General features: G+C 39.4%; 1 protein-coding gene across 2 annotated transcripts in view; it reads left to right on the plus strand.

The window, feature by feature from the left end:
* The window catches only part of PRRX1 (paired related homeobox 1), a 442,220-nt gene that overhangs the window by 250,581 nt on the left and 166,308 nt on the right, over positions 1-25,331 (plus strand). For both annotated transcript variants that reach the window (XM_078658485.1, XM_078658491.1), the window contains exon 2: positions 3,101-3,276. In XM_078658485.1, the coding sequence (XP_078514611.1) occupies positions 3,101-3,276 (176 nt within the window). The remainder of the gene's footprint in view (positions 1-3,100; positions 3,277-25,331) is intronic.

Below are 25,331 nucleotides of genomic sequence, written 5' to 3' on the forward strand. Positions count from 1 at the left end.
TTTCCTCATTAAAGCCCTGCTGCACGGAATCAATCAATTGAGCTCGTCAACAGGACCCAGCGTGAGCTGCTTTGTAAATCAGAGCAGGGGTGTGTCTGCTGAGTCATTTGCTTATCCAAAGATCTTTCACAGTAGGCGCTAAGAGGGGGCTGTAAAATCTAATGGGTGGCGGTGGGAGGCACTATTCAGGACATAACAAAAGAACGTATGGGAAGGCTTTTACAGTTGCCACATATCTGAATTGCTTTCTTGCACACTTCCACTTCCACACTCACTGATTCCTATTTCATCGACCTTGGACAGACCTTAAGACCAATCAAAAATGTGGAGATTGGCACCTGGTTCCCCAGTACAGACGTTGTCAGCTCTGGCCCTAACTCCGGTTTACTAATGTTCCAGGAGAGACTTGTTTATTTATTTTATGCGTTTTTATATAGCGCGGACTTTACCCGAAGGTGTCAGAGCGCTTCACAATAGGAACAGTAATGATACATGAGGAGAAAATTACAAGTGAACAAATTACAAAAGCAAACGTTAAGTTACATGAGGCAAAAGTGACAGTTGTGAGCAAACAAAATACAAGAGGTAGCAAACGATACATTACAGTAGGAAAAAGTGATATGTATTGTAGCAGGGATCCTGTTCTCCCACAGAACTGTGCACAGAGACTTGGAACCTCAGTGAATTAGGGTGTGCCAAATCTCTCCTTAGTACCCAAAATCCCCTACCGAGCTAGCTACAGTGTCTCATTGGTCATTACAAACTCCCAATACTTAGACAAACCAGAACATGAACTTAGAATACCTCAGGTCACGTGGAACACATGAACACTCTTTCGTTATACAATCATTTCAATCCAGAACGAGGAGTAAATGAGGACGCGTGCACATTTGAAATGTTTATTTACTAATGCAGTGTTCTCAAACGCAGTATCTTAGATAATACAAGCAAACATATTATAAGAAGCAACGTTATCAGCATAGTTACTAGTCCATAAAATACAAAAGGTGACAACATGCTAAAATGTTGAAATGAATAGGTTTTAACAACACCTAATTCTCACCCTCCCTATCTAGTATATTATATTATATCTAAGAAGGTCTCTTTGGGTTTTAGAAGGGCGGCCCCATACCTCAAGATCCTAGTGGTAAGGGATCACATCATCTTCCACCAGCTCTCTGCATGCGAAGCACCATCAAGTGTGTAGTGTGTTCCGTAGGGAGCAATATAAAACGTGCCTAAAGCCAGAACTTGGCCGCCACTTGCATGTATGTTATGTCTAGGAAGGTGCGAAGATCAGACCTCACAACAACACTGTGTCGAGTTATCCTTGAAGGTTTCAGCACTCACTGTACAGACACAGTTTACCAAGCAAAGCTGATATCAGAGCAATAACATATTATTCTCGTGTAAATCACAACGCTCTACCAGGCTGAAAGCTAAAACAACAATTATGTGTCGTGTGCAGAAGCAGCAAAAAGGTAAAATGGCGTTTAAACATTTAATAAGCTCATGCTAACTTAACACAGCATATAGGCAATGAGTAACTATATGACAGTATGCAGGTTTAAAAGCATACAGAGTACAAGTAGAGGTATAGTACTGCAATAAATGGCAGACACTCCAGCACAAGAACAAACGTTACATGAGGCAATGGTGGCACTTGCGCAAGTATCTAAAGCAAACAAAATGTAAGAGGTAGCAAACAGTATGTTACAAGAGAAAAGTGACGTGTGCATGTTGCAAAAGAGTACCAGTACTGGATAGATGGCTCAGTGGGCTGTAGGCCACCGGTTCGATTTAAGGCAGGCTGAAGCAGCATGTAATCCTTAGGCGGTTGATAAAATGCATGCAGATTTCGAACATATAACCTTGGCACGGTCAAAAAGCTAACCCCGCCCCTTGTTCCCCCTTAGCCCCGCCCTAAACCCCGCCCACTGCTCCTTTTGGTGAGTACCTGCACTTCTTTTTTTCCATTTAAAGCACTGGTCAGAAGGGTGAACAGTTCACGATGCGTTTCTCATCCCCAGCATCCGACCTGAGCCTCAGGAGCCACGGCACCATCTGCGTTACTTCTGACTGCCCAGTCATTTTTCAGCTAATCAGAAGCATGCAGAAGTAACCCTCCCCTCCCTTCGCCAAAAGGGAGAGTTCCTGTCACCTGGCCAGGTCTAAATGTGCTTCTACACATCTGGGGAGCATGCATTCCATCTACCCATAATTATCCTAATGTTAGGGACTGGAAGATGGACACCATTGTATACTATAGTGTTTCACTCATACAAGTAAAGTACACATTACAAAATCACTGTAGTGCTAATGATTTAACTAGTCAAAATAGCTGTGCGCTTCATTTAGCAATGGCTTCATTTTAACCTCATCCATTTGAAAATGGATCAGTAAAGCGGGGGAGGCCTAAAGGGAAGGTCTCATTTCAGAGCAAATGTTCGAGTTTGTGATTGAGAATAATAAATACTGCTTGGGCTAAGGGATGCTGCTGGAAGCCCCCCGACTCCAGGCAGCAAGACACATTTCCAGTATCACAACGTTTGCACCTGTGAGTAAGGACATAATCAGTGCCAGCTGACGCCACTTTCAATTAAACGAGATCTTTTCAAAGAAATTAGTTTACTGAAATGAATATATTTGCTTTACCAGCTTGTTTAGGTCCCGGGGCCAGGCTAGCTGTTGTAGAAAGACCATACCCCTACGTGCAGTCATTGTTTCGCACTTTCCATCAATAACAGAAACTGCTGATTGAAGGTTGTTATTACAGCTGGGGTTGTCATCAGCAGTGGCTCACTTTTGTGAAGTGCTTTGGGGGAACACGAATGAATCATGGAGGCAGATCAGAAATACACAACTTCAAAACAGGATTACGTGGGACTATTCATGACAAACCCACAAAAGGCTAATTAATGTGCAGTTTATGGTTCTACCGAGATGGTAGAAATATGTAGTCTCGTTTCTAGAACTGCCCAATGCAATGTCAACTGCCTGAAATAAAAGAAGGGCTCATTTGGTTTCTGTGCTTCTTGTGGTACATCTGCTTTACATTTCTCGCAGGCTCTAATGGCCAGCCATCTCCTTTGTGTTTAAGGTGAGCAACTGACTTCAGAGCAGAAAAAGAAGAGGAAGCAGCGGCGGAACAGGACCACCTTCAACAGCAGCCAACTGCAGGCCCTGGAGCGGGTCTTCGAGAGGACACACTACCCAGACGCCTTTGTGAGAGAGGACCTTGCGAGAAGAGTCAATCTCACCGAAGCTAGGGTTCAGGTATTGTTTGACATTACTTATGAGACTAGCCCATCACTAATGATTCTCTATCGTGTATAATATTCTTTTCAAACCAAAGAGTGGCTTATGACTTTGGAATTACCTACACCTAGGATGTCCAACCTTAGCAGAAGAGGGGCAGATCAAGGCCTGATACTCGCGGTACCCATATGAAATAGTCGGTCCGACTCTCAAAATAATTTATAAATCTAAATCTACATATTTACTACCTCGCAAGAGTGCACAGTTACTTATTATTGTCATTCAAAAATGTTCCCATGACTATTGTGAGGAACTCGTGACTGTTGCAGGTTTGGAGGACTACTCTTGGGAAAGTTTTGTGAATTCTGACAATGCACAGTGCTTTCACATCCATGCCGTAAAAAGATATAAAAAATGCTCTTGTATTTTGGCTGACTCAGCAGCTGTACCAATCTCGATTTTAAACGAATTGAAATATATTGCTATAATCTGATTTCAAAAATAACAACATTGATTATCGGAAGATAAAATGTCTTTTTTTGAACATTAAAATATTATGAGCTAGATGTTTCATGGGAGTGCCCTTATGTTGGCTTGAAAACAGCACAGGTTAATTTTACCCATGATTAACACCTTTGGCCAAGCAGTTTTGAGGAGCACAAAGGGCCAGATTCATCAAAAGATTACGCTGACCTTGCGTCACACAGGGTGTTGCAAGGGCAACACAATCCCTAATTCAGATGTAGCAAACAACCCAAGGCCGCCTTGTGTGGCCCTGCAGTGCTTGGTAACTCTGGAGTAATGCAAGCGGCGCCTAGCGTTATTCTGCCCTGGGAAGGCGTTCAGTGGCAGGAGCGTAGGTGTACCAATGCACCCGCCCTTGGAATTTTGCATTTTCCCAGATGTATCAACACTGGTAATTCTAAGAAAGCATCAAAATGAGCTAAGAGGAGAAATATCTTTATTTTTACTTGTTATTTCCTCTTTCGAAGTGTGCAACACACTTGGAAAGAGGAAAAGTCTCAGAGGATCGTTTTGTCACTTCCTGCTCAAAAACAATCCTGTATGTAAAGCAGGCACCCTTGCATGGTGGCACAAGGGTGCCTGCATGCGTGCTAGCCGGTGTATGTCTTTAACACACATGTGTGTACAATGCATACCTTTACCAAGCATTGTCTTTATAACGGAAGGCTTTATTATGCATATGCCTTTACCACGCATGTCTTTACAACACAAGGTAAGTATATATAAGGTCACTGAAAACCTGATAACCCTCAAACACCCCAATTTGTATAATTACCTTTACCATCCCATGCTCCTGCCCATCCCTAAACCGTAAAAACACCTTTACCACCATATATCCTTGCCCAACCCTATACCCTAAAAACACCCTTTCCACCTAACACCTCTACCCACCTCTAAACCCAAAAAACACCTTTACCACCCAATACCCCTACTGACCCCAAAACCCTAAAATCACCTTACTACCCTATACCCCTACCCACCCCAAACCCTAACAATACTGTTACCACCAATACCCTTACCCATGCCAAAAAACACCAGTACCACCGTATACCCCACCTATCCCTAAACCCCCAAAACACAACAATTATCACACAATACCCGTGCCACCCCTTAACCCTAAAAACACTGTTACCACCCAATGCCCTTACCCATCACAAAGCCTAACACCCTTACCACCCAATACCCCAAAAGCACCTCACCACCCTATACCCCTACCCGGTAAACAGCCATGACAACATGGGCTTTACCCCGCGCTGCCATTACGACGCTGCCATCACAACGCTGGAGGGCACTCTTTTTAAAGGAATAGTATTATTTTCTATTCCAACACCTTCCCTACTGTTACTTGGGTTGGATTTGGAATAGAAAATTAAACTATTCCACAATCCAGCGCCTACAGCGCAAGTCGTTGTAACGACTTGTGTTGTAATAGATGTGTTGTAATGGCAGTGCAGGGTAAAGCCTGCATTGTCATGACATACATCCCCCCTACCCACCATAAACCCTAAAAATACTGTTACCAACAATACCCTACCTAACCCATGCCAATAAGTCAAAAAACACCATTACCACCCTATACCCCACCTACCCCTAAACCCCAAACACTATGATTATCACCCAATACACTCACCCACCCCAACTCCTAAAAGCATCCTTGCCACCCTATACCCCTACCCATCTCTAAACCCTAAGAACCCCTACAACCAAATACCCTTACCCACACCTAAACTCTAAAAACACCCTTACCACCCAATGCCCTTACCCATCACAAAGCCTGAAAACATCTTTTATCACCCAATACCCCAAAACCCTAAAAGAACCTGTCCACCATAGACCCCTACCTACCCTAAACCCTAAAAATACTCTTACCACCAATATCTTTACCCATGCCAAAAAAGCCAACAAACACCATTACCACCCTATATCCCACCTACCCCTAACCCCCCAAAAACTATAATCATCACCCAATACCCTCACCCACCCCAAATCAGAAAAGCAACCTTACCACCCTATACCCCTACCCACCCTTAAACCCTAAAAAACCCTTACCACCCAATACCCTTACCCACTCTTAAAAATACCCTTACCACCCAATGCCCTTACCCATCACAAAGCCTAAAGACACCTTTACCACCCAATACTCCTACCCACCCCTTAACATATATATATTACCTACTGGCGGTCGCCAGTAGGTATATATAGTTAGGATTTTTTCTCTATGGGTTTTTTGAAAATTCTATGTCTAATAACTTTGCCGTTTGTGGACGGAATTGGCTGAAATTTTCAGGAAAATGGCACATTTTGTTTCTGAGCAGCCTTTGAAAATTTGGGGGGGGTTCGTCAAGGGGGGGCCGAGAAAAAAGGGGGGTCCCAAAACGCGTTTTTCCCATGTTAATTTCCATAGGGCGGTTGGCCTCACTTTTAGCCCGAACGGCTGAATGGATTTGCACGAAACTTGGCAAAATTGTAGGGACTGGTAGCCCGATGTGCCTTTTGTAGGTCTCAATATATGTGCTCCAGTGGATTTTGAGAAATTAACGTTTAAAAAAAGATATATATCTGTAAGCGCGGACCAGGCAGCGGTCTGGTTCGCGGACTTTTCGCGCAACGGAGCTTTGTGAAGCGAAGCTGATTGGTTCTCCGGCGTCTGTCAACATTCCAAACAGTCCGTAGCGGCCGCCATCTTGTCTCTCGGTAGGATCGAGAGACAAGAGGAGGCGAAAGCGAAGGGGCAAATGACCATAAGGGGGAATAGTAGATCCTCGCTGACCCCCTAGGTTTGATGTGGAGGTTTTAAAAGGGCCCCGCGGGGCAAAAAAAAAAATAATAATAATAATCGAACGGCTGAATGGATTTGCACGAAACTTGGCAAAATTGTAGGGACTGGTAGCCCGATGTGCCTTTGCTAGGTCTCAATATATGTGCTCCAGTGGATTTTGAGAAATTAACGTTCAAAAAAAGATATATATCTGTAACAGCGCTCCGCTTCGCGTACTTTTCGCGTTATGGAGGTTTGCGAAGCTGATTGGTTTTTCGGCGTCTGTAAACATTCCAAACAGTCCGTAGCGGCCGCCATCTTGTCTCTCGGTAGGATCGAGAGACAAGAGGAGGCCAAAGCGAAGGGGCAAATGACCATAAGGGGGCATAGTAGATCGTCCCTGACCCCCTAGGTTTGATGTGGAGGCTTTGAAAGGTTCTCGCAGGGCAAAAAAATATATACCGTTTTTTTAGTTTTTTTGCGTGGAGTGCGCTCGGTTCGCGAACCGGGAAGCGTTCTGGGGAGCGTACTTTCTTGAAAATTAGTGAAAAAAGTTAGAGTACAATAATAATTGTGAGTGATCAGATGTAGGGTAGCTCTGAGAAGAGCTTTTGGGTTTATGGTACATTTAGGTACTTATAAGTAGGTACCAATGCACATTCTTAAATTCAGAGTGAAAACTCTGTTGCCCTCATCTGAGAAGTGAACTCCATCTCCTCTGTAGATATCTTGCATGTAGTAACGCAAGTTATTGTTGTACAGGGAGCCCATTCCATGGTCTCTCATGTAAGCTGAAACAGATTTGTTTACATGCTTCCTCGATTTCTCAATTTGTGGACAAAATTGGTTCGACCACCTCCATTTCTGTCTTTGGCATATATTTGAATATACCAAGGCAGTCTGAGGAAAAAGTGCCATCAATTGCTCAAAGGTGTCCTTTAAAAGCATTTCCAGACCTACCCCAGTCAAAGTGCCCAAATCATTACCTCCACAGTGCACAATTAACAGGTCAGGTTTTGGCAAATGCATAAAGGTTTTCACCAATGGTATCAATTGGTGACATTTTAATCCTCTGTGGCCAAACCACTTAATTTCCACATCTTGTAAATTGAGGTTAGGTAAATTCCTGTTTTCAGCGTACCTTTGAGCCCAATAGATGTAGCTATGTCCAACAATCCAGACAGAAAACATGGCGAGAGAAGGTTCTCCTGCAGTCAGATGAAGTGTGGCAATGAAATGGCAGTTGAAAAAATGAGAGTGTAAAATGAAAAAAACTGAGGAGTTTCTGTGTTAATGAAGCAGTAAGAGTGATTGGTGGATTTTGATTGCTGAAAACAGAAAGTTAGTGTGCATGGATGAGTTCGTTGAAAGATGTATTTTGAGTGGCGAAGAAAAAATCATTAAATGAAAGAATGCTTTGGATATGCAGGTGCACTGAGAGTTCAGAGTTCAATTGCAACATTGTTGTGTGAGAGGTCTTGCAAGAGGTGGTTGCTATGCAGAAAAAGCAGAGAGGGGGCAGAGGGGGGAAGGGTTTTGCTTTGAAAAAAAGTGAGGGAAGAGTTTTGATTGGGTGACATGAGAGATCTGTGTGAGGAATTACAGCATTTCTGTGCTTTTGATAGCTGCAGACTCTGGAGTGCATACCTTTTGCTCTGCTGAAGACAAATTGGTGTGTTTCTGAGACTGTTTTGAAACTCAAAGTATTTGCTAAGGTGAGAAAAAATTTCTTTAATTTAGATAGAAAATAGTGTGCTTTAAGGAGAAAATTATGAAGAAAGTTGTGTTTTTCAAATGTTGCTTTGTCTCAAGTGTTTCACAAATAGATTTTGTTTGTTTGAGAAATTGTAATTGGAGAAAATGTGAAGTATTAGTACTGACAGGGCTTTTATGTGCATAGGAGCTGTGGAGTGTTTTCAAATTATGACTTGTAAATCGTTTTTGAGAAAAAGCAATGGTTTTAATATTGATGAGAAGGACATAATGGTGTCTGCTTCTTTATAAGGTAATTGAGAGTCTTTCCCATTTCAATGTAAGAAGTTTGTCTGTGGAGCAAATTGCTTGTAAATATGCTCCCACCTGTGCATGGCAAATTTAGATTTTGAATGTTTCCGTTACATAGGCATGTTAAAGGTGACTGAAACATGCTGCAAAGGCAATCAAAAAATGCTTTTATGTGTCTTAAGGACATTTTAAGTCATTTCCCCATGTGCAGTGTTTTCAAATTATGAGTTGAAAATCGTTTTTGAGGTAAAGGAATGTTTTCAAAATTTATGTGCGCCATATGACCCCAAATTTTTTTTTCAGGGGTGCAGCAGGGTGTTCTTGAGATACCCCTGCACCGTCGGAAAAATTCGTAATTTGCGATGAGGTAATTGCTAATCGCAAATTGCACCTTCATTCCTATGGGCCTCCTGCTGCATGGAAATGAATGGGTAATCTTGCTGAAATGCAAAGTCGAATCTGTATTTAAAAGGGTCTGCACCTCTGTACGGGTGTTCGCTATGTGAAGCACGAAAGTTTCACGGGCCGAACTCAAGGCCACCTCTCTCTGAGACAAAAGAGCTCTTATTCTTGCCATGCTGTTGAAATGTGCTCCCAAGGTTGGTATTTGTGGCCAGATTGAAAACTCCCTATGTTCATGTGTGGGAGGAAATAGAACATTTCTGCAGCAAATAACCCGTTCATTTACTGTTACGATAAAATGAATACTTTTAATTAACCCAGAACAATCTTCATTATTGAGCATCAAATAACTACCATTTTCCAAGAACTTGAACGTGGGGATGATAGCAGGAACTGGCGTGCCTTGCAACACGCAAGCCATATTTGGTCGGTGTTTGTTGCATGAACCGTGTAACTGTCTGTGCCTACACATTAGTGAATGATCTGGCGTCTCAGTGCATTCCTCTCCATTCAGATAAAGTTCTTGATCATCTTTGAAAATCTGTATGTGTATGGAAGCGACCAGACTTGATGAAGAAAACCACTACCTAAAGGTTAATAACGACCTATTGGTATATATTTCATACAATTTGAAAACTTATATAAAGCAAAAGGCAGCGTTATTAAACCGTGGATAAGGCACGTTGCCAAAGCAGTCAACCTTTTGGATTTATACTGGAAATGTTAAAGGAAGAATTACGGAGTAGGGCCTGTAAATCTTTAATAGACAACGAGTAAAATTACTCCAACCATCGTATTCCTCTAACTCCGGGATAGTAGGGGTGTTTAATTTTTTAGAAGTAGCCAATCCAAAGCATTTGGTCTGGGAAATTGTTTCATTCACAAACAACATATGTTTTGGGATGAGACATGCACGGTGGAAAGCCTCAGTGCCTTGTACCTGCCAGGTTCGTGAACCCCAAACTGATGTAGATCCTGGATATTTTTACTCTGTATTACGTTAGCATGGTCTCATTACTGGTTTAAACGCCATTTTTCCTTTTTTGTAACTTCTGCACACGACACTTAGTTGTTGCTTTAGCTTTCAGCCTACCTGCGTCAAGATCTATGCCTGCTTCAAGCAGGCGCAGGGTTTTGATGTAGCTTTGTCCTATCTGATTGTAAATGCGGCACACCGTGGGTGGCAGAGCAGCGGTGCACGTTAACTGGTGCATCCCTGGGGATGTGCTAGTTAATATAAATCTGCCCCTTTACATTTAATTATGTGCAGGGGACACAGAGTAGGTGAGGTTTATCCAAGGTTAAGAAGAGATGAGTCCTGTTCAGTGAAAAATTGGAGATAGGCTTCAGTATATTATATACTTAAGTAGTGTGTTAAGTTTTTGATGACTGTTATTAATTTACTGTTGGGTAATAGTGGTTAATAACATTTTTTATTATATTTTACCACAGATTCAACTGCACATTATTTCAAGATTTTAGGATGCCTAGCAAAGAAAGAGTAAGAAAGGCTGGAAAACGTCAAAGACAGCAGGAGCATGGAATATTGCAGCAGTCCTCTAACAAAAAGATTTGTCAAGTCACCAAGAAAGCACCGGGTAAGAGTCGAAAAACAGTCATAAGAAATATGTGTAGTAAAAAAAATATTACTACAGAAAATGTTTCACTCCAGAAAAGGAGACCGAATTCAAATGGTAAGGAAAGGCCAATGAGAAATGTTACTGCTAGAGTAAGAGATAACTCTATGCATGAAAGTAGAAGGAAACAACAGTTTAGGGATATTCGTAAACGAATGTTCCGCAACAGGATAATTGGGAATTTGTTAAAAAATATTAAGAAAGGTCAGCAGAAAGTGGTTTTTTATAAGAGAAAAAAAATAGTTGAGAAAGTTATTGATCAGGCATTTGAAATTAAACGTAAGTTATTTATTTTGACAATCAATAGAATTAGGAAGCTAAACAAGGTAATTTATGATTTCAAAAGAAATGGTAGATGGAAGAGAATAGTTAATCGTAGTAATTTTTGTGAAGTTTTTTCTGGAGAATGGATGCATAGTTCAAGCTCTGAGGCATTTTTTAATGAGGAGAGTTATTTCCAGGATAATGATTTGGTGCATGCAGTTGACACCAGTGGTCGAGCTTATGAAGTGAAAGATGGTTGTCCAGTTGAAAAAGAAAAACTTGTGAGAACAGAGATAGAAGAGGTGTTAGGTAATGAGGTTTTAGGGAGACGTCCTAAGGGTCCTGTGTACACCTGGAAGTGTAGTAGTATTTGCAGTGTACGACAGGATTCCATCAATTTGCTTTGTGATTTTATACGGTCATTTAGTAAGAAAAGTTTGAAGCAGAAAATGAAGTTGTTGCAAGAATTAGATCCTTGCAGAGTGAGAGAAGTGATAGGTTTGCATGGTCATTCACTGGCTTGTCTTTCCAGGAGAGTATGCCAGAGTGTTTTTCATCATTTCAGGATGCTAGCAGTGCATCATAATAAAGTGAGGAAATTAGTTAGAATGTTGTATTATGCTAAGAGTCCAGCAATTATGCTAAAACAATTATGCGCTGCTCTTTTGCATGGTTCTGAAATAGATGTGAAGAATATATGTGAAGAAATTGAGTTTTGTTACTTTGGAAGTAAAGAGGAGAATGTTGAAATTGACCAAGAAGAAGAGAGTAATGTGGAAGATAGTGTACAGGTTTCCAGTACAGATAATTTCCAGAGGGAAATTGCGACGTTTGAGGTGAAATCAAGTGAGAGGCCAAATTTCACTTGTGTGTGTTGTCGACGCACTTATTATAAGAATCAGACTAAGTTAGTGGATTTATATGGAAAAAGTGAAAGGGAAAATAATAGTGAATGGAAGGATTTTACAACATACTTGATGGTAGAAAATTGTTTTGATTTGGGATTGGATCAACGTGTGTGTACTTATTGTTGTAACAAATTAAATCAAAACCAGATGCCTGCTAGAGCAGTTCATAATAATCTGGAATTGGTTGAAATTCCTTCTGAATTGAAGGATTTAAATACTTATGAATCTATTTTGATTCAAAGTATCCATCCCTTTCAGGCTATTGTAAGAATGGAGCCAAAGACAGGGAAATTGCCTCCATCAGATTTACAGAGAGGATTAAAGGGAAGAGTTGTTTATTTGCCTCTAGATTTGAAGAAAAACATTAACACAATTGGAGTAGAAAAAGTGGAAGAGGAACCTCTGGTTATCTTAGTTAATGGGGTTCCGACAAAGAATAAGAAAATATGGCAAGATTTAGTAGATGTTAGGAAAGTCAAAAGGGCAACATTGTATTTGAAAAAATATAATAAATACTATAAAAATGTATATGTTGCAGAAGAGGAAGTAAGTGAGGAAGAGGATAGCGATTTGTGTGCTGGTCAAATTGAGAAAGTAGAACCCTGTACTAGTGAAGAAATATATGAACATTATAGTGTTCATCCTTTGCATTCCAAGGAAGTCATGGGGAATGCTATTGAGTTGTTTCAAATGAAACAAGCGAAAGGGAGTCCCATTAGTGTTTGGGAGGAAAGTTTGGAAGCTCGGTGTTTCCCACAGCTTTTTCCAACAGGTCAGGGAGGAAGATATGATGAGCGACCGCATCAAATTCCTGCTTCTGAATACCGGACTTTGCGATTGTATGCAGGAGATCCTAGGTTTCGACAATGCATTCCTTATTTGTTTCATCTCCTGTTTGAAAGCGATCTGTCTGGACTGTCATATGCAGTGAACCACATCTTGAAAAGTGGTATACACATGCAAAACATCTCGGCAAGTGACTTTATGGATAAAGTCAATGTCCAAGACAGTATTTTGGATTCTCACCTGATTAATCTCATGGCGTGTCAGCGTGGTACTAATGAGTACTGGTACCGTCGTCATGGTGATTTAAAATGTATGCTGAGGAACTTAGGAACTCCCACATGGTTCCTCACTTTGAGCTGTGCTGAGTATGGCTGGGAAGACTTACTTGAATTTCTACGAGAGGCAAATGCTAACGTAGAAAACATCGAATTCAAGACACCCGGAGAACTGTGCTCTTTGGATCCAGTCAATGTATGTAGGTACTTCAATCATAGATTTGAAGGTATGATGTCTTTCATCATGAATAAGAAGAATCCACCTCTTGGAGAGGTGTTGGATTTCTTCTGGAGGAAGGAGTACCAAGCAAGAGGTGCTCCTCATATACATATGTTGCTGTGGATCAAGGATGCACCTAAATTTGGAACGGATGCAGACGACTCAGTGATGAGTTTCATAGAACAGTATTCTACGTGTGCTGTTCCAAACGCAAAGGAGAAAAAAAGCCTAAGAGAAAAAGTTCTACGTTTCCAAAGCCATCGATGTGGAAAGTACTGTCGTCGTAAATTCCGGAACAAAGACAAGTTCTACACCAAATGTCATTTCGGCTTTCCACGATCGGTGATTTCTAAAGGAAGAGTGAACAGTTTGATGTCTTCGCTGCGACATAATGTGATGAAGAAATCACCTAAAAACACATACAATTTGAAGAGGAACGAAGAGTCTAAGTACATCAACGACTACAACCCGGTGATTTTGTCCATGTGGAATGCTAACATGGATATACAGTTTGTGGCTGATAACTGTATGGCTGTGGCTAGGTATGTGACATCTTACATCACCAAAAAAGAGAAGACAGAATTGAAGGATATGTGGGAGGACATTTCCCATGAAAAGAGCCTCAGCAAGAAGTTGTACAGTTTCAGTCTGAAGATGTTGTCGCATCGAGAAATCGGAGCTTACGAATGTTCTGACCGGTTGTCTTCAGCAAGTCTCTATGCCAAGTCCAGGAGTATCGTTTGGGCGAGTGTTGGTCTTGCTGCAACGCGTAATCGAGTTCTGAAACCTGTGCGGGAAATTGAGTATTTGGCGGAAAAGGAGCCAAACAGTACCGACATTTTGAAGAGCAACATGTTGGATACATATTATCCAAATCGAAGCAGTCACCTCGAGAATGTTTGTCTGTATGAGGTTCTGCAAAATTACATATTCAAGAGGAACATCAAAGAAGATACTGAGAAAGGAGTGTATGCTGTAATAGGAAGTGAGGGATGTCTGGTCAAGCAAAGAAAATGCCACTTGATAAACCATCGAAAATTGAGTGGCGAATCTCCTGAAAAAAAGGAGTTTTTCTATTTAGCACTTTTGCAACTTTTTAAGCCTTGGCGTGCAGAAGAGGAACTGCTTGGAGATTTCCTCTGTTACGAAGACTCTTTCAATGCTGCCAAGGAGACCATAGAATGTCCTGCTTTTCCCAAATATGTAGAAATGTTGAATGTGGAAATTGAGCAGGAAGCAACGATTGCAGCCGAGATTGCCAGAGACAGTTCTCAGGACAGTCAGAGTTCTGCTTCATTGAGTCAGGATCCACTAGGAGGACCTCTTATCGAAAATGAAGCTGCCACTGCTATGAATGAAGTGGAAAGAGCCATGGCACATGCTCAGGAGGATGCGGTTAACTTAGAAGAGTTGGAAAGACAACTCAACGTTGAGCAGAGGAAAATATATGACGAACTTACCATGCAAATTGATCATGGATTAAGTCATGATAAGAAAGAGTGCTCATGTACGTCGTTGAAGCCTGTCCGACTGTACGTGAGTGGAGAAGCGGGAACTGGAAAAAGTTTCCTTATTAAAGCAATTTCATGTTATTTGCAGGAAAGGACAGAGTCATCGCTGTCTTGTGTTGTCACCGCTCCAACTGGACTGGCAGCACATAACATTAAAGGGATTACTTTACATCGTTTACTGATGCTGCCAGTGGAGCATGACAACAAATTAGAATATCACAAGCTATCTGGAGATGCTTGTTTTGAAGTTTCAAGAGTCTTGAGGAAAATGAAACTTCTTATCATTGACGAAGTAAGCATGGTTTCCAATGTTATGCTTGCCTTTGTGCATTTGAGAATGCAAGAAGTTCTCAAAACAGAGTATGATGTGTTATTTGGTGGCAAACACATCATTGTTTTTGGAGATCTTCTGCAGCTGACACCAGTGAAAGGGCAACCTGTGTTCAAAATGCTCACGCATGAAGATACCAGGAAGTGCTTAGGGAGTATTGGCAACGTCAATATATGGTTAAACTTCAATTATGCTGAACTGCATGAAAATATGCGTCAGGCAAAGGATGAAGTTTACAAGACTATTCTACAAGATGTTAGAATTGGAAAAGTGACCGAGCATGGGAAAGAAGCTTTACATGCACGATTACTGACAAATTTATATCCAGACGAAGATGTTGTGCCTGAGAATATTTTTCAGAAAGTTACTGAGAAAAAATCTGGAATATGTTTGATGCCAACTCTTGCAGAATGTGCCAAATTCAACAACAAAATGTTGCATTTAGAAAAGCAAGAGATTGTGAAATTGGAAGCTATTGACAGAGTAGAGCATATGGGATCAACAATTATTTTGTCTGAGAATCTGAAAACAAAATTGGATTCATTAGAGAAGAGTATATCTAAAACTGCGGGTTTTGAAAAGACTCTGAATGTGTGCTTGAACTGCCGTATAATTTTAAGAAGGAATTTACATGTTGAAAGAGGTCTGGTAAATGGATCAATGGGTAATGTTGTTGATTTTGTGAAATACAGAAATAGAGATGGAATTGAATTTTTAAAAATTAAATTTGATGGCATTGAGGAAGTACAGCTAATTGCTCGTTGTTCTGCTAGATTTTTGCTTGTAAAAGACTTATATGTTCGTCGTAAGCAGTTTCCTGTTTGCTTGGCATATGCGGTGACAATCCATAAATCGCAAGGTTTAAGTGTAGACTGTGCATTGGTGAATATTGGCAGTTCTGTGTTCAAGGAGGGTATGGCATATGTGGCATTGTCACGAGTTAGGACTTTATCGGGATTGTACTTGATTGAGTGTGATGTCACAAACATTTGTGCGGATCTAGATTGTGTTAAGGAATACAATAGGTTGAGAAGAGAGTATGCGCCACATTTGCCTCAGTATCCTTTGTTTGAGAAACGTGTGGTAGGCCGGAAACGAAGAAATGTGACCAATACTGGGGAGGTTGTAGCAAAAAGACGAAAAGTTGATGAACCTGAAATTATAAGCAGAAACAAAAAGGATTCTGTTGAAGATGTTGTTGGTTTTCAATTTGAAAACAGTTCTGGTGTCAACTGCTATGCTAATGTAGTGGTTAATGTTGTTTTTTCTCTAGAAACTTTAAAAGAACAGATTGTGGTCAATTCGGATCAAAGATTTTGCAGTTTGTTAAATTCTGTGTTAGAGAAATGTAGCACTGATAGAACAAACATAGAAAGTGTGTCTGAAATTCGAAATCTGTTAGACAGATGTTCAGGCCAAACACAATTCTCTCAAAATAGTCAGCAAGATTGTCAGGAGTTTTTAATGTATATGCTTGATGTATTGCATGATGAAGGTGTAGATGTAGATCACCTGTTTGGGCTTTCTTATCAATGGCAGCATGACTGCGAGAACTGTAGGGTATCAGCTACTACTAGTGTAGACTCAGAAAGATTTATATATTTAACTTTGCCAGACAGTAAATCAGTCTCTTTTAATAAGCTAGTAAAAGCAGCTGATCACAACATGGAGTGTAGCCAATGTAAATCTGAAATGATGTCCACTTTATTTATACGAACATATGGCCAGTATGTCATTTTAATGTTCCAACGATGTAGGCCTGATGGAACAAAATTGACAACTTTAATTAAAAATTTTGTGGCTTCACAGTTGTCAATATCAGGAAGGACTTTTGTAACTGTAGCAATTATATATCATGATGGTCCTTCAATAACATCAGGACATTATACAGCTTATTTAAAGTGTAGAAATGGCTGGTCATTCTGCAATGATTCTGTTTTAATTTTCAAAAAAAAATTGCCATATGACCTTAAAAACTCTTACCTGGTGTTTTTAAAACCAAAATTTTACGGAAAGAATCTCGGGATGTGCTCTGAGGAATTTCAAGAAGTTCTCATGGCTCCTACACTATTTGGCCTTGAGGATAAGTGTAGTACAGAGACATAACTTTTTACCATAACACTGGACGTTATTGAGAAATACGTGCACTTTGAATGAGTTCAGAAAAACTATTTCTTTTTATAAGCTAATTGAAGCAGCGAATCAAAACATGGAGTAGAGGGAATGTAAGTCTGCAATGCTGTCTACTGTTTTACATTGCTTTGTAATTAAAAGTGATGTAGAGAATTAAATAATTGTACTAGTCATAAAGGTAGTGTAAGTCTGCTTCATAGTAAGCAGTATCAGTGTGATAGGAAATGTAGAACATGATTGAGCAAGAAGGGGAAGATATTACTAGTCCAGGATTGTGTAAATGATCTTCAACATTTTAATTCTGAAAGTTGCGGAAATGCGAAAAGACGGGATTGGCTTACAAGAAATCCAAGAGTTATACATGGCTCTGACACGATTTGGCCTTGTGGAATCGTGTGGTAGAGAGCGAGAAGTCATTTATTGTATGTAACATGTTTTTGAAAACGATGGAGGTTTTCGTTCAGAAAGTGGCGGGTTGAAAGTAATAACAGCACAACAGAGTGTAAGCTGTTCATAGGACATCCTTGGCCGTCATGGAAAGTAAGTTAACTTTAAGGAGTTCTGAATTCTGATTTGTAATGTATGGGTTTTTTAAACACAATCATTTTGATTGTGTTTTTTTTTCCCCGCTGTTATATGATGAATACCTTCAAGTCACTGTTTTAGTGAAATTTGATACATTCTGAGAACAGCAAAAATAAACCATTTAACATGTATAATTAATTCTGTTCTGTTTGCATTTATGATGTACATGTAGAACTGTGTAGGAGGCATGGAGAAGGTGAGGCTTCTGTCAGTGTCAAAGTTGTTGCATACAGTGCTCATATTCTACGTAGTCTTTTATATTTCATTACTTTCACTGTTTCTGACAGATCTAAAAAATTTTTTTTTAAAAGAACAGTAAGTATAAGGGAAGGAAACAGACAGTTATGTTAAAAGAAACACAGCTATAGGGAATATACTAGGGATACTGTTACCCGCAATCCTCTGCTGATGATGTCACTGAGCATGTCATGAATGATGTAATATGTGACATCATCAGCAGTGGATTACGGGTAATAGTATCTCTAGTTTACTCCCCTATAGCTGTCTTTCTTTTAACATAACTGTCTGTTTCCTTCCCTTATACTTACTGTTCTTTTTTATAAAAAAAATTTTTTGGTTCGCTTCCGGTTCGCGTACCGGGGAGCGAACTGGGAAGCGAACTAAGAGAAATAGAGGTTGGCACAGTTGCAAATATTGTACCAATTTTTTTATAACGGGGAGGTAGTTCTGAAAAGAACTTTTTTTTAAATTGTTTTTGTTGTTTTATATTTTTTTTATTATTTTTCTGAACATTTTTTTACTTTTTTTGAATTTTTCTGAACAGTTTTATATTTTTTTTGTTTTTTTTTCGGAGGGGGCAACGAAAACGATTCATTGTAAAGGGCTCAACAGGAGGAAGAAAACAAAAAAAAGAATTTATTGTTTGGGGAGTTTCGGACAAACATGAGCATGATTGTTAATAGCTCTGTTGATCAGAGTGATGCTACTTTCTGCGTAGCAAATGATTCCACTGCAATGTACGCAGACTTGTTTTACTTCACGAAATCTCGTTTGTATATTTGGCACCATCTCCCTGCCCTCTGGTCCCGTTACTTCCGGTAGAACAGATCTTCTGGCCATAATAGGGAGATTATCTAGGTCGTCCTGTTCCTCTTCTTCCTCTTCTTGCTGAATTATAACTTTAGCAGGTGGTCCACTCTTCCTTGGATGTGGTGGAGGTGGTGGGGAAGCACCAGCTGAAGCTAGTAAAGAAGCCATTGCTCACTGGTAACAAAGGGTCTTTCTCTCACAATGATGAAAGTCAGAGTGAGGAAAGAAGGAGGGATTTTCACCATTTGGGAAAAAAAATAGTTCTCAACCAATGAAAAGTGTTCATTTTAGATCATATGACCTAGTCTTACATCATTAGGAAACCGAAAGTGAAATGAACCAATGAAAAGTGTTATTACCAAGTCACATGACCTGCTGTGTTTACGTTACGCGCTTTGCAGGGCCTCCCGGTTTGCTTCCAGAAACCTGTGCTTTGCGACTCGGTAAGCGTACGAGTTCGCTAACGTAGCACGTCATATGACGTATCACGCGACAACGCGAAACGTCATGCGGACGGGAGGCGTCACGATGTTGTTTTCTAACGCGGCAGTTGCGGTAAAGAAACGTTTACCGGCTCGCGGTCTATTTCGCGGCATCAAGGTCAGCTAACGGGAAGCTTCCCGATTCGCGAAGCGGGAACGAAGAAAAAAAAATATTTTTAAAAAAAAATTATTCATAAACATATAAAATATATTTTTGGATTTAAAGAAGAATACATTTGACAGCTACAGATATTAGCTGTTAAAAAACCAATGAAATTCACAGAAAAAACCATAGGTTATAGACCATATATAGTTAGGAATTAGCATTTACAAAACCTTGAAAATTCACTGAAAAAAACATAGGTTATAGACCATATATAGTTAGGAATTAGCATTTAAAAAACCTTATTTTACTCACACAAAACCATTGAAATTCCATATATAGTTAGTTGCACTAACTATATATCGCGCACCCGTAATCCACTGCTGATGATGTCACATATTACATCATTCATGACATGGTCAGTGACATCACTGATGACATCACTGATGACATCTCAAATGACATCACTGATGATATCTCATTTGACATCAATGGTCACATCAATGATGATATCATTAATGTGACAATACAATGCATCTCCTCACACTTTAATATAACCTCTGTTACACCCAGTGTTAAATACAGAGTATAATTTTTGAAACCATTGACACACCAATACTAGTTACTACATACCCACTCACTGATTCCTACGTCTACACACACATTCACTCATTCACCCATACAATCATTCATACATACAATCACTCATCTTTACAACACTATCATATGCACTCATACACCTATACAGACACTCACACTCTGCCACTCATCCATGGAGTTACTCACACACCTAGTCAGTCCTGTAAAGAATCAATCACAGTTCCATTTTCTAATCTACACAGTTAAACATAGAGTACCTTACATTTTAAAACATATACTAACACATACTTACTCTCTTATAGAATCACTGATACAAGTACACATTGATCTGCACAGAGTCACACACCTCCCAGCCAGTCATACACACACTCAGTCTCCCATACAAATACTTGTGCAACCAGTCAATAACCCATATAGCTACTTATATAGCTACTGATCAACACATGCAGCAGCTTGCACAACAACAGACATGCTGATGCACACTTTCAGACAGTTTAGTCACTAACCCGTGCATTTAGTAAGACGCATTTAATCACTCACTCATACAGTCAATCACGCACCTACTAAAACCTTCATTGAGACACTTATACATCCACTCATTCTTCAATATGTAAAACATATTTAAACTTTACAGAAACACATAATCACTGGATGTTGTCATCAGTGATGTCATTTGAGATGTCATCAGTGATGTCATCAGTGATGTCACTGACCATGTCATGAATGATGTAATATGTGACATCATCAGCAGTGGATTACGGGTGCGCGATATATAGTTAGTGCAACTAACTATATATGGAATTTCAATGGTTTTGTGTGAGTAAAATAAGGTTTTTTAAATGCTAATTCCTAACTATATATGGTCTATAACCTATGGTTTTTTCAGTGAATTTTCAAGGTTTTGTAAATGCTAATTCCTAACTATATATGGTCTATAACCTATGGTTTTTTCTGTGAATTTCATTGGTTTTTTAACAGCTAATATCTGTAGCTGTCAAATGTATTCTTCTTTAAATCCAAAAATATATTTTATATGTTTATGAATAATTTTTTTTTAAAAATATTTTTTTTTCTTCGTTCCCGCTTCGCGAATCGGGAAGCTTCCCGTTAGCTGACCTTGATGCCGCGAAATAGACCGCGAGCCGGTAAACGTTTCTTTACCGCAACTGCCGCGTTAGAAAACAACATCGTGACGCCTCCCGTCCGCATGACGTTTCGCGTTGTCGCGTGATACGTCATATGACGTGCTACGTTAGCGAACTCGTACGCTTACCGAGTCGCAAAGCACAGGTTTCTGGAAGCAAACCGGGAGGCCCTGCAAAGCGCGTAACGTAAACACAGCAGGTCATGTGACTTGGTAATAACACTTTTCATTGGTTCATTTCACTTTCGGTTTCCTAATGATGTAAGACTAGGTCATATGATCTAAAATGAACACTTTTCATTGGTTGAGAACTATTTTTTTTCCCAAATGGTGAAAATCCCTCCTTCTTTCCTCACTCTGACTTTCATCATTGTGAGAGAAAGACCCTTTGTTACCAGTGAGCAATGGCTTCTTTACTAGCTTCAGCTGGTGCTTCCCCACCACCTCCACCACATCCAAGGAAGAGTGGACCACCTGCTAAAGTTATAATTCAGCAAGAAGAGGAAGAAGAGGAACAGGACGACCTAGATAATCTCCCTATTATGGCCAGAAGATCTGTTCTACCGGAAGTAACGGGACCAGAGGGCAGGGAGATGGTGCCAAATATACAAACGAGATTTCGTGAAGTAAAACAAGTCTGCGTACATTGCAGTGGAATCATTTGCTACGCAGAAAGTAGCATCACTCTGATCAACAGAGCTATTAACAATCATGCTCATGTTTGTCCGAAACTCCCCAAACAATAAATTCTTTTTTTTGTTTTCTTCCTCCTGTTGAGCCCTTTACAATGAATCGTTTTCGTTGCCCCCTCCGAAAAAAAAACAAAAAAAATATAAAACTGTTCAGAAAAATTCAAAAAAAGTAAAAAAATGTTCAGAAAAATAATAAAAAAAATATAAAACAACAAAAACAATTTAAAAAAAAGTTCTTTTCAGAACTACCTCCCCGTTATAAAAAAATTGGTACAATATTTGCAACTGTGCCAACCTCTATTTCTCTTAGTTCGCTTCCCAGTTCGCTCCCCGGTACGAGAACCGGAAGCGAACCAAAAAAATTTTTTTATAAAAAAGAACAGTAAGTATAAGGGAAGGAAACAGACAGTTATGTTAAAAGAAAGACAGCTATAGGGGAGTAAACTAGAGATACTATTACCCGTAATCCACTGCTGATGATGTCACATATTACATCATTCATGACATGCTCAGTGACATCATCAGCAGAGGATTGCGGGTAACAGTAGCCCTAGTTTATTCCCTATAGCTGTGTTTCTTTTAACATAACTGTCTGTTTCCTTCCCTTATACTTACTGTTCTTTTAAAAAAATTTTTTTTAGATCTGTCAGAAACAGTGAAAGTAATGAAATATAAAAGACTACGTAGAATATGAGCACTGTATGCAACAACTTTGACACTGACAGAAGCCTCACCTTCTCCATGCCTCCTACACAGTTCTACATGTACATCATAAATGCAAACAGAACAGAATTAATTATACATGTTAAATGGTTTATTTTTGCTGTTCTCAGAATGTATCAAATTTCACTAAAACAGTGACTTGAAGGTATTCATCATATAACAGCGGGGAAAAAAAAACACAATCAAAATGATTGTGTTTAAAAAACCCATACATTACAAATCAGAATTCAGAACTCCTTAAAGTTAACTTACTTTCCATGACGGCCAAGGATGTCCTATGAACAGCTTACACTCTGTTGTGCTGTTATTACTTTCAACCCGCCACTTTCTGAACGAAAACCTCCATCGTTTTCAAAAACATGTTACATACAATAAATGACTTCTCGCTCTCTACCACACGATTCCACAAGGCCAAATCGTGTCAGAGCCATGTATAACTCTTGGATTTCTTGTAAGCCAATCCCGTCTTTTCGCATTTCCGCAACTTTCAGAATTAAAATGTTGAAGATCATTTACACAATCCTGGACTAGTAATATCTTCCCCTTCTTGCTCAATCATGTTCTACATTTCCTATCACACTGATACTGCTTACTATGAAGCAGACTTACACTACCTTTATGACTAGTACAATTATTTAATTCTCTACATCACTTTTAATCACAAAGCAATGTAAAACAGTAGACAGCATTGCAGACTTACATTCCCTCTACTCCATGTTTTGATTCGCTGCTTCAATTAGCTTATAAAAAGAAATAGTTTTTCTGAACTCATTCAAAGTGCACGTATTTCTCAATAACGTCCAGTGTTATGGTAAAAAGTTATGTCTCTGTACTACACTTATCCTCAAGGCCAAATAGTGTAGGAGCCATGAGAACTTCTTGAAATTCCTCAGAGCACATCCCGAGATTCTTTCCGTAAAATTTTGGTTTTAAAAACACCAGGTAAGAGTTTTTAAGGTCATATGGCAATTTTTTTTTGAAAATTAAAACAGAATCATTGCAGAATGACCAGCCATTTCTACACTTTAAATAAGCTGTATAATGTCCTGATGTTATTGAAGGACCATCATGATATATAATTGCTACAGTTACAAAAGTCCTTCCTGATATTGACAACTGTGAAGCCACAAAATTTTTAATTAAAGTTGTCAATTTTGTTCCATCAGGCCTACATCGTTGGAACATTAAAATGACATACTGGCCATATGTTCGTATAAATAAAGTGGACATCATTTCAGATTTACATTGGCTACACTCCATGTTGTGATCAGCTGCTTTTACTAGCTTATTAAAAGAGACTGATTTACTGTCTGGCAAAGTTAAATATATAAATCTTTCTGAGTCTACACTAGTAGTAGCTGATACCCTACAGTTCTCGCAGTCATGCTGCCATTGATAAGAAAGCCCAAACAGGTGATCTACATCTACACCTTCATCATGCAATACATCAAGCATATACATTAAAAACTCCTGACAATCTTGCTGACTATTTTGAGAGAATTGTGTTTGGCCTGAACATCTGTCTAACAGATTTCGAATTTCAGACACACTTTCTATGTTTGTTCTATCAGTGCTACATTTCTCTAACACAGAATTTAACAAACTGCAAAATCTTTGATCCGAATTGACCACAATCTGTTCTTTTAAAGTTTCTAGAGAAAAGACAACATTAACCACTACATTAGCATAGCAGTTGACACCAGAACTGTTTTCAAATTGAAAACCAACAACATCTTCAACAGAATCCTTTTTGTTTCTGCTTATAATTTCAGGTTCATCAACTTTTCGTCTTTTTGCTACAACCTCCCCAGTATTGGTCACATTTCTTCGTTTCCGGCCTACCACACGTTTCTCAAACAAAGGATACTGAGGCAAATGTGGCGCATACTCTCTTCTCAACCTATTGTATTCCTTAACACAATCTAGATCCGCACAAATGTTTGTGACATCACACTCAATCAAGTACAATCCCGATAAAGTCCTAACTCGTGACAATGCCACATATGCCATACCCTCCTTGAACACAGAACTGCCAATATTCACCAATGCACAGTCTACACTTAAACCTTGCGATTTATGGATTGTCACCGCATATGCCAAGCAAACAGGAAACTGCTTACGACGAACATATAAGTCTTTTACAAGCAAAAATCTAGCAGAACAACGAGCAATTAGCTGTACTTCCTCAATGCCATCAAATTTAATTTTTAAAAATTCAATTCCATCTCTATTTCTGTATTTCACAAAATCAACAACATTACCCATTGATCCATTTACCAGACCTCTTTCAACATGTAAATTCCTTCTTAAAATTATACGGCAGTTCAAGCACACATTCAGAGTCTTTTCAAAACCCGCAGTTTTAGATATACTCTTCTCTAATGAATCCAATTTTGTTTTCAGATTCTCAGACAAAATAATTGTTGATCCCATATGCTCTACTCTGTCAATAGCTTCCAATTTCACAATCTCTTGCTTTTCTAAATGCAACATTTTGTTGTTGAATTTGGCACATTCTGCAAGAGTTGGCATCAAACATATTCCAGATTTTTTCTCAGTAACTTTCTGAAAAATATTCTCAGGCACAACATCTTCGTCTGGATATAAATTTGTCAGTAATCGTGCATGTAAAGCTTCTTTCCCATGCTCGGTCACTTTTCCAATTCTAACATCTTGTAGAATAGTCTTGTAAACTTCATCCTTTGCCTGACGCATATTTTCATGCAGTTCAGCATAATTGAAGTTTAACCATATATTGACGTTGCCAATACTCCCTAAGCACTTCCTGGTATCTTCATGCGTGAGCATTTTGAACACAGGTTGCCCTTTCACTGGTGTCAGCTGCAGAAGATCTCCAAAAACAATGATGTGTTTGCCACCAAATAACACATCATACTCTGTTTTGAGAACTTCTTGCATTCTCAAATGCACAAAGGCAAG

The sequence above is a fragment of the Lissotriton helveticus genome, chromosome 1_1, assembly GCF_964261635.1.
Source record: "Lissotriton helveticus chromosome 1_1, aLisHel1.1, whole genome shotgun sequence".
Lineage (NCBI taxonomy): Eukaryota > Metazoa > Chordata > Amphibia > Caudata > Salamandridae > Lissotriton > Lissotriton helveticus.